Consider the following 12,581-nt stretch of genomic DNA (forward strand, 5'->3'; position numbering starts at 1 on the left):
ATTATTTTTAAAATTTTATTCAAACATATCATTAAAATGCAGGTCTATATAGTTTGAAGTAATGGACGTCTTTATCTTTTTCATAAGATGGGATTCTAGTGATTTCCTATATTGACCTGAATTAGAGAACTTTCTGTTGACTCATTACACATTTCTTAATAGAACCGCGTCAACTCATCACACATCATTATATACGTGTGAAAACTATATTTTAAACAGAAGTAAACTAAAATTCCAATTCAAAGATTCACATTACATCACGTGTATCAAATGATTATAAAGATTTTCTTCATTTTTTTTAATAGCAGAAGCAAGTTTTGCCTGTTTCGTGAATTCGAAGAACTCAATAATATCCCGAGCATTTGATTTCCTCGTATTCAAGCCCTGATGTTTTAATAACATGGAAGAATATAGAAATTTGTATGTCATTTTAGTAACAAGATAAGATCATTCTGCAACAATTTTCCGGCTTCGGTCTCGGGGGCCACGTGGGGATAAATAAGGGGGAGTTACGTTTCGGCCCTGATTACAACGTGCGTACGTTAAAAATGGTAGCGATGTTTCTTAAAGTGTGGTGAGAAAATAGTGTTTTGGAGGTGGGAAAAAATAATGCATCAATGTCTTTCAGGAGCCGTCTCGGATTAGTTTCTGCTTTCATTCATTTTCTTAATTCATCTGTGTTATTCTCTTAACCTTGCTTGTGATCTTCCATCTTATACCATAGTGACCGATTCCATGTTGAATTGAATAGAAACAAACCACAATCATCAAACCATGCATCCTATAGTAAACCAAAACATTAACAGGAACCATCATACTTGCCTTGATTGGATGAGTTTGGGCCATTGACTTACTTTTTAAGTGAATATTTAAGAGCCCTCGTGTTCTATTTCTTCAAAGTCTCAGCTTGCCTTGTTACTTTCTCTAGAACGTGATCAATCAGACTCTCAAGATATCATTTGACGTCCTCAGAGGAAGCCAAAGGTTAATATCTGAGATGAGCTTACAAAAAACCAAGCCAGACATACTAGCTGGCCTGCCTCTCCTCCTCAACCTTGGGGCCCATAAAAAGAGATACACCGATAGTTTACCTCCCCCCGAGCAGAGTCTCCAGCCAGTTCTGCTCCTTCAGAGATAGATCTACATGAGAAAGAGGGCTTTCCTACATATGATTAACCCAGCTTCTTCCAATCCCATTCCCGCGCACACTAATATGCCAAGAAGCCCTCTACTGCAGTGGTTCTTGCGAGCATATAAGTCTGGATTGCTCCAGTGAAAGAGCTTGCTCAATTATCGTCATCTGCATAGAAACCAAACTGTATCAAGAAAGGGTAGCATAATTAAATATGACGACGAAAACTGGCAAGGGAAGAAGCTTACTCGTGGGATCCATGTGCACAAAGAAGCTCGCAGCAACGATGAGATAACAAAGGATAAGCATCAGCCCTTTGAAGTAATTGGAGGTCCCTTCCTGCACAGAATAAAAGTCAACAATGCACTCAACTACGACGATTAAACATTCAAAGAAATTCCAGAAGAATGGAGACCTGTAGCATAAATGCCACCACCAACACCGTTATAAAAAGTGTAGCTGTCTCGAAAAGTTGAAAATTTAAGTCCATCTGCTTTCCCATGATCCACCCGACAACAACACAGAAAGGGATCTGCAATCAGGTAAAGAGCTACAGATCAGGGAAAAGATACCCGAACTTCCAACCCCCCTCTTCTATGTGACGATCAAGATGACACTGTTCGAAAAGTGAAATAAATAAAAAAATGAGGTCACTCACCACAAACATTGATATCTGAGTACATGATCCAATCGCAACTCCCAAAGAGATGTCCTAAGATAAATCAAACAATAAACGGAACAAATTTTAACGCTGTAGATTGAAAGATGATGTTCAATATTCTGAGCACTTACAAGCTTATCCTTCATGGCAAACATGATTGCACTAGCATGTTCAGCAGCGTTTCCAACGATGGGAAGCAAAATAACGCTGATAAAAGCCACTGGTAGGTTCATAGATTCAGACGCACCCTGTGAAAAAGGTCATCCATCTTTCATCAATCCTCAGAGAATGCCCTAAATGATGCAAAGTAAAAAATGATCTGAGATTTATTTTATAATTCACTGGATGCTACGCTCCTCACATGGAAAGCAGCCTAGATGCACTGAAGGCAATGCATTACATGCTTTTATTTTTTTCAAAAAAACAGGATAACTGGGAAGGGGTCTAGGAAACCCAGAAACATTTATCAACTTACCCAGAATCATCACGGCAGTCATTCAACATATGTCGGCCGAAGCCATAATAAATATCAAAACTGAGAAAAGCTAGCACCTAATATACCTGTATGGCATCTACGAGGTATCCAGAAAGTATGGATATCCATGTCGTCAAAACCGCCAGCCAGATAATTGCTTCCCACTGGGATATCTCTGGCGCCTCATCTTCCTCAGATTCACTCTCGTTAAGCCCTTCCTACCCCAATCCAGGGAGAATCCAGATTCAGTACTTAAACAGGAGAGGAAGAGAGAGAACAAAACCAGAATAAACTGTGCATCACCGTACTCTGGGCCAACATATTCAAGTCCAGAAAATAAATACGCATAGTGACAAGAAACATTTAATGCTTTCTCAACAATATCTACTAATCCAGAGGCATGGTTTCGCGAGGGACTCACTCCATCAACGGATGTGTAGAGACTGCGCTGACTCCTCAGTTGGAAAAAGAGGTAGCTGGCATAAGCGATCAGCATGACACAGCTGCTGAATCTGGAGAGAGCTATCTCCGATTTTCCGTATTGGACCTCGGACCGCGTAAAATGGAGCACGGCCGGGAACATGAGGCCCATCACAGCCATCAGCAGCAGGCCTGAGTTGACCACGGCTGCAGCCTGGATAAATCAAAGAAGGAGAAAGAGTTGACTTTTGATCATGGCCCTAATTTAAGAACATGAGGAAAATTCTAGGCAGTACCTTGTCAAAGACCTGAACCTTTCGGTGATGAACGATTCCTCCTGCAAAGAAAGCGCAACCCAAAACCAGGAGCATGTTAGAAAGGATGGACCCCAGCAGCGATTGCTGAACGACCCGGATCATCCCATTCTTTAGCGCGTAGAGGGAGATTATCATCTCCGTGGCATTTCCGAACGTGGCATTCAAAAGTCCTCCGACTGGCAGAGAAAATTGACTTGGATAAGGCGGCTTAAACTTGGGCAAGAGAGTTTCTGGGAGCGGAAGTCAGAGGTGAACCTGTGGGGCCGGTGAAGTGTGAGAGTTGTCTGCGCCACAGAGACAGCAGCATTCGTTGTTAGATCTCCCATTTTCAATCGGTTAAAAATTCCATGAAAAAGAAGAGATTTTACGTCAAATGTTTTGAGAAAAGACTCACTCAGTAGCGTAGCCTAGTCGTTCAGCAAGAGGAGTTATCCCAATCAAACTGCAAACAAACACCCAGCCCTGAAATTGAGGCAAATTTTTTTATTTATGGAGAAAAATTATGCATCAATCTTCCTCCCTCCATCTCTGTCGGATGCGACAGTGTAATCTGAGCAAAACAAGTAGTGAGTGGTTTTACATGCTTCCGTGTGAGGTAATGGAGCAAGATCGCCATCGGCCCGAACGGCAACAAGAGATTGATCTTAGCCTTGAACAGAACAGTATGAATGCTACAAAGAAATCCGTTCAAAGATCCCTTGGAAATGGGCGGCTGAAATACTTCAAACGCCTGCATATTCCTCGGCGATAAAGATCGACCAACGAGGGTCTTCTCCTCATCTCGATCCTTTTCCATGTCTCGCCGACCGTCTGCGCCATTAAAAATCAGAGAAACAGTCAACCTAGGAAGCACTGGGCGACCGAAATCAATATTGGGATCTATGGGTTTGGATTTCTGAATCATACGGAAATTTTCGGCCCGAAGAAGATCCGTTCGTTCGAATACGATGGAGGATGTAACCCTTAATTCAATTCGATCTAGGGAGACGATTTCAGTCACAATTATTTTCCCCCAGGTTTCCAGAGTAGCCTCAACATGAACACGAACAAAAGAAAATCTAAAACGAGGACGCGAAGAATCGGACAGAGAACAATACGCGGTGATGAGAGGGATAAGATCCAGGGAAGGAAATCGGGTCAACAGATGAGACCGCAAGATGATATCTTTGAAGATCTGAAGCTCGGTCATGAACAAGGGCATAAGACATGGGGAAAAAAGACATACCCCGAGTTCCGCAGCCAGACTCCCCCTTCTTTTGCCTGACCTCCTGTTCGTGTTCAGGGCCAACGCTCGATCGTCAACCCCTCTTGTTGCACATTGGTGAAGCGAATTACCCCGTCTCCTCGCCAAGATGAAAGGCAGAAGATTCCTTCGCGCGCAACAATCCCTCCAATCGCCTGCTCGTTCTCTCCTTGCTTGCGCCGTCGCCGGCACCACTCGCTGCAAGGAATCTGGGTCTGCTCTTGGATCGCCGTAGTCGTTGGAAGGCGGTGGTTTCCCGCACAAAAATAAGGAAGCTTCGGGGAAGGAGAGAAATTGGGCCCCCGCCTCTCTCCGCTAAACTTGTTTTCTGGACAGACCATCACCGACAGTCAATTCCTTCACCTCCGTCCATTAATTATTGAGAGGAATCAGCGGCCGCTCGCTGACGTGAACCTGTCAGTAGAATATACACAAGTCCGCCATCTCCATACCAAGTTATGCACGATCGTCCCAATTGTTAATTCCGAATTGTTCTAGAGTTTGAACGCAAAGATAAATAGTGAGCCGAAGGAAAATAATGTCACAACCTTTGCGAGGATATTGCCTGAGTCAAAGTTACGTCAAAGTCAAAAACACAGTTAAGGAAACAGTTTGGAAGTACAGTAGTGCCAAAAGTGTATAAAAAAAATTGACGATCAAAGTAAATCCATTTGGAATTCACTACCATCAGTTAATGAGAGAGAGAGACAATGTAAGGGTGAGATAAGAGAGAGAGAGAGAGAGGTGTGGCGTATGAGAAAGGAGGATGAATTGAACGTGTTTAAGGAAAAGGACAAAATAATTGTGGGGGGAGATATTAAAATGGATGGCCAAGGGAATTGAAGGAGTGAGTTTAGAGAAAGGTAGGAAAGAGATTAATGATGAAAGATGGGCTTTTCTAGTTATAAACATACGAAAATGAATAGTCTGATGTAGTTTAGTGTACTAAGTGAATGAAAGACCATCGAATATAACATGGCCAGTAGATGGTAATGGTCAATGTATTGAAGGGGGAAAGTGTGTAAGGAGATGTGAGAGATGGCATGAATTAGAACTTTGCCCTTGGGGAGGAATGTATTGGTTTTAGATCGTGATCAATATGAGACTCTTATGATTCATGCATTGATAACTATACCATAATTATAAATAACCTTAAAACAATTAACATATGATGATTGAATCACCTTTGCAAAAATTGAATCCTTCATTACTTGATTTCTTTAAGGAGATGTGTTGAGCTATTCGTTTGTTCATGCTTTGTATGTATCCATGTGATCATTGACAGATCGAATCTCCTCCTTAATGAGGCACATTATTGACCCACAATCATCGAGTCACCATTTTGTTTGCTTTGGGAGGCAAATGCAGCCAAGGTGATAAGGGAGAATAAGGATGGGCACTTTAAAATTCTAGTTTGGGTTGATTTTATTTAAGGCTTTCTACTTTTTAAAATTAATAAATATATTTTTACAAAACCCATAAAATTTAAGTATGTATTTAGACATCTAAAATATCGTATATGTGTGACCCTATAGACCCATGTACAAATATAGTTAGTAACTCAAAAGACACAATAAACTTAACTGGCTATCCGTACTAATTATCTATATTAAGATATTGGTTAATTAATCAATGATCAATTTAACTCAACGGATAGGTCATGTCTCCATATCTAAGGGAGCAAAGCTACACCTCGTGCCCTAGATGACCCAAATGAGAATAATGACATTCTTGAAGTGCCTTACAATCATTGGTTGGTGTGCAATCATCAGTGTTGGGTTCTAGTGACTTAGATCTAGATGAAGAATTCATAACGATACGTAGCAGAAGACTTCTGTGAAATCGCTCAGCATCGATAAAATCATAAAACAAAGTACCTGTGCACGGATCTCATTCGTGATTCCTTAAAACCCAGAACGTGAGTCGAGCTGTACAAGTTTGAAGCCTCTAGACGTATCCACGTGGTCCTCAGTGTGTTGGATCTCCTTTTTCTAGTTGACGAGCCCCATTCAATCTCCATCATCGTCGTCTCGATCGCATCGAGAGTGGAGAGGAGTTGTGGAGAGAAGGGATAAGAAGAGGAAAGGCTCCTGAAAAATTCTGGCCTCGGTGAATTTCGTTGAAGGCCTTCCCCTATTTATACTACATGGGTATTTTTCATAAAAACCCACAAAACTTTAGTATATCTTCTGACGTCCAAAAGACCATTTGTGTGTGATCCTCTAGACCCATGTATCAGTCTAGTTAACGACTCTAGTGGCCACTAACCTTTATTGGCCTTCCAAATTAATTAACTATATCATCATATAGACTAATTAATGTTGGATCGATTTAACCCAATTGATAGGTTCAGTCTCCAACATGCGGGGGGCCAAGCTACACCTCGTGCTCTGGAAGATACAAAGGGGTGTGTATCAACTCACTCAAGGAACCAATTCGTCATTGGTTACCGTGTACTTATAATCCCTCATCCACTTGGTGCTCAAAGAGCGACTTAAGGTATGGTCAACTATCAAACCATAATCGGTCATCTGAGTTAGTACTGATGCATTCAAAAATCATCGGAGAACTCTTCTCTAATATTTCATTGCCTTGGCCAAGGACTTCATCGCATTGTCTTCCTCGAGCTGTCACCTCTTATACATAGGGTGGACGATCCCATCTCGACCACTCAATCATCTTCGTGAACTTCTTGATGTACCCGAACTAAGACTATATATAATCCAATGATTAGGGACACATAGGTCATAGTCAAAGTGCAACTGTACGTCCACAAGACGTCTTTGGTGTCTCGAGTCTAAGGACCACTTATACAACCATGAGGTGAATCAACTTGATTGACAGTTTGGTATAATCTCATTCAGGGATTCGTACGAATCAATTCAGTGGACCCTTTCCACTAAAGAGCACCTGCTATCTATCCTTAGTGTCTCCACACTAATGGCAACCTGACTGGTCACGCTCATCATATGAGTGAGGCTAGGCAGTGACATACTATCTGGATACTTCGATGTACTTCTCGCGTATCCTTTGAATAGGAATGTTTAGAACACATGCTTAAAGACTAGTGATGTCTGTATTATGATCTCATCATAATTCACTAAGTAAGATCATGTATTCATGGACTTCATTATAACCATCACACGTGCACTTTTAATGAACATGGATATGTTCTATTATTGAACATTGAATGAGATGTGGAACATGTGATTGGCTTGCCGACCACATATATTTCCATCAATCAGCCCTCCCTTGCATGACGCACTTATGATGACATAAGGTACTACAAATTAACAAACCCTAATTAGACATCATGTTTGTACTACAATACATGTTGTTGTCTTCTATGGCCATGATTTGGATGAAACACAAGGGATCCTGCATCGGGAAAATTTTGGAAGGAATCAAAATGACATCTACAAAAGTTTGATCAAATCACCTCGGCACATATGACACCTAATAATTTTTGGATCCTTGAGTGATATGTGTTGAACTCTTGAAGTTTTCAACCTCTAGACATATCCATGCAATCCCCAGCTCATCCTTTACCTTGGTGAGCCCCGCTCATGCTCCATCATCGCTGTTACATTGTCCATATCACATCAAGAATGAAAAGGAGCCAAAGGGACAAATGAGAAGAAGGGTAAGGGCCTTGAAAATTTCTGGCCTGCGTAAATTTATTTAAGGGATTTCCCTTATTTCTATTAAGTAATAAATTTTCATAAAACCTCCTAACTTTAGGTAGATCTTTCAACACCTAAAAGACCATCCGCATCTGACCCTCGAGGCTCATATATTAGTTTTGCTAACGACTCTAATAGTTCAATAACCATTGTTGTCCATTTGAGTTAATTGATAATATTGTCATATAGAATGATAATGTCATATAAATTTAACCCTGTCGGTAGGTCAAGTCTCTAACATGTGGGGTGCCAAACTATACCTCGCATGTTAGATTATATAAATGGAGTGCGTATTGACTCATGCGGAATATGTCTATCATTAGTTGTCAAGTATGTATAGTCCCTTATTAATTTGATGCTCTTACGATGACTTAGGGTATTGTCAACTATCAAACCCTATGTACTAATGTGTTTGGAAATCATCGCATAACTCTTCTATGATATTTCACTTATTGGACAAGGACTTCATCAAAACATCTTCTTCGAGATCTTTCCTCTTATACCGTTAGTGGATTATCCCACCTTGATCACTCAATTAGCTTCGTGAACCTCTTTCTGCACTCAAACTAGTATTGTTTAGAATTTCATGATTAGGCGTTCATAAGTCATAGTCAACCATTCATCTAGAAGACGTCTTTGGTGTAAGAAACCACTTATAAAAAGCGTGGTGTGAATTAATATGATTGAAATTTTGGTATAATATAATTACGGGATTTGTATGAATCAATTTAGTGAACTAATTTTGCTAAATAACACCAACCATCTATCCTCAGTGTCATCACAATAATGGCTACAGAACTGATAGTGCTCATCATATGAGTGAGATTAGATAGTAATATTATATTCAGATGTTTTGATGTCCTAATTAATCATTCTTCAGATACAAATATTTAGAGCGCATTATAAAAGACTAGTGATCGCATCAATGTTCACTAGGGCATATCATGTATCCACATGCTTCATTATAAGCATCACATATTCATTACAATGGATATATTATATTAATGAACAATGAACTAGATATGGAATGTGTGATTGGCTCATCGGACACATAGATTTCCATTGCATGTGCCAAGGACTTTGTCACATCACCTTCTTTAACTCCACTCCTACCATGAGAGCAAACGATTTGATATTAATCACTCAATCATCTTTGTTAATTTCTTCCAACATCTGAATTCCATGAATTAGAACTTGTAAATCATATTCAAGGCCCAACTTTCCATCCACAAGACATATTTGGTTTCTCAGTTATATTGGAAAATCTTGGGGTTTAAGCAACAAAGTTAGAAATCGATTGTGCAGCAAAATATCAAATAAAAAACTAATATGAAAACAAAGAGCATAGAAAACTAAAAACAAAAACTAAAACATAGAAATCTTGGTTACTCAAGTGATCATCCTTAAGCAGTTCCGATGTCAAGCCTCCAGACATATCCATTTATTTCCATAAACTATGATATTGGAAATCCTATTTCATCTCCATCCAGTCCTTAGTAGAAGCATCACTTGGGAAAATAGAAGAGAAGAAAGAGGGGGCAATCAAATTGAGTCACATGGGTATCAAAATGAGTGTGGCCCCCTCTATTTATATTGTATGGGGAAAATCGTATAAAAGTCATTGTCCTTGGGAACAATTAATATAAGCCCCGAACTTGGAGTATGTCCACCAACATCCAAAAACATTGTGCACGTGACCCTTTAGGCCCATGTATCAGTCTAGTTAATAATTTTAATGGCCAATAACTATTTATTAAGCTGACCTCATTTATTAACTATAACACATATCTATTCATTAATGATAGAATTATTTGACCCAATTGTTTCATTAAGTTGTCACCGTATGGGGTGCCAAGCAGTACCTTGTACCTTAGAATATATAAAGGAGTATTTTAATTTTATCATTGAACCTTTACCCTCATCAGTTACTCTCTATGTATAATCTCTCATCCACACGAGACTCCCAAATGACTTAAGGTACTTTATATCGTCAAACCCTAATTAGTCATTCTAGTTAGTATTGACGCATGGATAATTATCACAAAACAACTTTTTTGATATTTCCACAACCCCTACTAGGGATTTGACAACACCATCTTCCTTGAGTAAACTTCTTATAATACCAAGGGCAGGCGATCCCATGTTGACCATAAAATCACCTTTTATGGACTTGTTGATGCATCCAAGCTAGGACGGTTTGGAATCCTCTTATTAGAAACTCGTAGTTCATAGTCAAAACACAATCGTCCATCCTCTAGCCATCTTTGGTGTATCACGTCTAAGGACCACTTGCACAATCACAACATGAATCAACCTGATTGACTATAGGTATAATACCATTTAGGGATTCACACATATCAATTCAGTGAACTCTTTTTGGAGCACTCATTATATGTCATTAATGTCTCCACACTGACGGCTACATTATCAACCATATCATATGAGTGAAACTAGACAATGCTATTCTTTCCGGATAATTCAATGCCATTTTTTAGTGTCATTTGAATAAGAATATTTATAACACATTTAACTCGATCTCCATACTACAATCTCAACATAATTCACTTAGTCATTGCGTGTATTCATGAACTTCAACTATATGCATCACAAGTGCATTACAATGAATATGTATATATAGTATCAAGGAACATTTGATGAGGCGTGGAATGTGCGATTGGCTTGCATACCACATATATTTCCAATAGGTTCTGTGTACCACATACTTCAATGCTACTAGAATAAAGTTGAGTGGCATATTGGCCTAATACAATTTAGGGATCATACAAATTAATTCACTTAAGTCTTTCTCTTACAAAGAAACCAATATCTGTCATTTATATTTCCACACAAATGGCTATAATATAGGCAACACTCATCATGCGAGTGGGACTATATTGTGATATTCCATCTTGATATTTTATTACTTTTCTCAAGTATCCTATGAACATGAATATTCAGAGAGATGTTAAAATGATTATGATCTATGTATAATGACGACATCATTATTCATTAATTTATTGAATATATGTGGTTGACAAGTCAATTACAATTTCCACATCTCGTTCATTTTTCATTAATATAATATATTCATGCGATACTTATAATGAAGTTCATGTATACATGATCTAAGTTGATGAATTATGATGAGATCATAATACGGAGACCAATAGTCTTTAAGCACGTGTTCTAAATATTTCTTAATGAAATGATACTTGAGAAAGACATTTAAATATCCATATTGAATAACACTATCTAGTCTCGCTCATATGATATGGAAAATCCTAGAGCCACTAGTGTAGAGAAACTAAAGATATATGGTGGATGTTCTTAAGAAAAAATAATTCATCGAATCATTTCATATGCATCCATGAGTGGTATTATACCAAACTGTCAATTAGAATGATTCACATTGTGGTTGTGTAGGTGGCCCTTAGACCTGTGATACCAAAGACAAATTGTGGATGGACGATTGTACTATAACTATGACCTATATGTTACTAATCATGGAATTCTGAATAGTCTTAGTTCAAGTGCATCAAGAAGTTCACGCAGACAATTGAGTGATAAATATTGAATCATCTGGCCATGACATAAGAGGAGTAAGCTCAAGGAAGACAATGCAATGAAGTCTTTCTCAAAGGCATTGGAATATGTCTTTGGTATCACACTAATTTTTGAATGCTAGTACTCACTCAGATGACTGATTTAAAAAATTAGAGGTTAAAATTTTGGAAAAACCCAAAAGTTATCCTAGGATCATCAAACAGTTGAGGGAATATACATTGATAGTAATCAATGATGGACATTTCATGAGTGAATCAATATAATACTTTGTATCTTGTGGAGTACGGAGTATAGCTTGGCACCCCATAGAGGGGAGACTTGATAATAATTAATCAATAAGATGATATACTTAACATATTTGGATGGCTAAGAAATTTTATTGGACTACTTGAGTTGTTAACTCGACTTATACATGGGCCTAGGGGTTCACACGTAAATGATCTTTTGGACGTCAAAATACATACTTAAAGTTTAGATATTTTTATGAAAATACACACTTGGTATAAAAAAGTCAAAGGGCCCTTATCAAAATTCACTCAAGCCACAGTATAAATAGGCAAAATTCACCCAAAGCTTATCAAAATGAGGGGAGAAGGAAAAGGGCCTTCTACCCTCAATTCCTTTATATTCTAAATGAGATTGAGATGGCGTAATGATGGCGACGGAGCATGAACGAAGCTTATCAAAGTAAAAGAGGAGATTCAATGCGCCATGGCCCGAGTGGATATGTCTATAGGCTGCAAACTTGAGTTTGGTTCAAACATCTCACTCGAGGATCCAAGAAATCATGGATCTGAGTCATGCACAAGTGATTTGATCAATGATATTTGAATGACATTTTTTATTCCATCCGTAGTTTTCTGCTACATGAATTCCATTTGTTTCATCCAACTCAAGGCCATATAACCCAACATAAATGGGCTCCATTACAAGAATAAAAAATGCATTATATTAAATGTATACCACGTCTACGGATGTTGAACGAAGAACAAAATATGCCATTGGCTTGGCTGCCACATATCCATCACTAATCACACTAGTAGATGCCATAATTCAATCTGGTTATTTTTCATGTTCCCCCGGACT

At 38.7% G+C, this 12,581-nt stretch overlaps 1 protein-coding gene across 1 annotated transcript; it reads right to left on the reverse strand.

The window, feature by feature from the left end:
• Window positions 1-884: 884 nt before the first annotated feature.
• Window positions 885-4,571, reverse strand: LOC144704348 (vacuolar cation/proton exchanger 2-like). The gene is made up of 12 exons (XM_078576751.1): window positions 4,231-4,571; window positions 3,586-3,815; window positions 3,400-3,467; window positions 3,261-3,289; window positions 2,985-3,181; window positions 2,690-2,902; window positions 2,355-2,486; window positions 1,925-2,041; window positions 1,791-1,844; window positions 1,548-1,664; window positions 1,381-1,471; window positions 885-1,300 (listed from the first exon to the last, which is right to left on the reverse strand). Exons 2-12 carry the CDS (start codon window positions 3,799-3,801, stop codon window positions 1,287-1,289), a joined length of 1,248 nt encoding a protein of 415 aa, XP_078432877.1. The 5' UTR covers window positions 3,802-3,815; window positions 4,231-4,571; the 3' UTR covers window positions 885-1,286.
• Window positions 4,572-12,581: the final 8,010 nt, after the last annotated feature.

This window comes from Wolffia australiana, chromosome 6, assembly GCF_029677425.1.
Source record: "Wolffia australiana isolate 7733 chromosome 6, ASM2967742v1".
In the NCBI taxonomy this organism is placed as follows: domain Eukaryota; kingdom Viridiplantae; phylum Streptophyta; class Magnoliopsida; order Alismatales; family Araceae; genus Wolffia; species Wolffia australiana.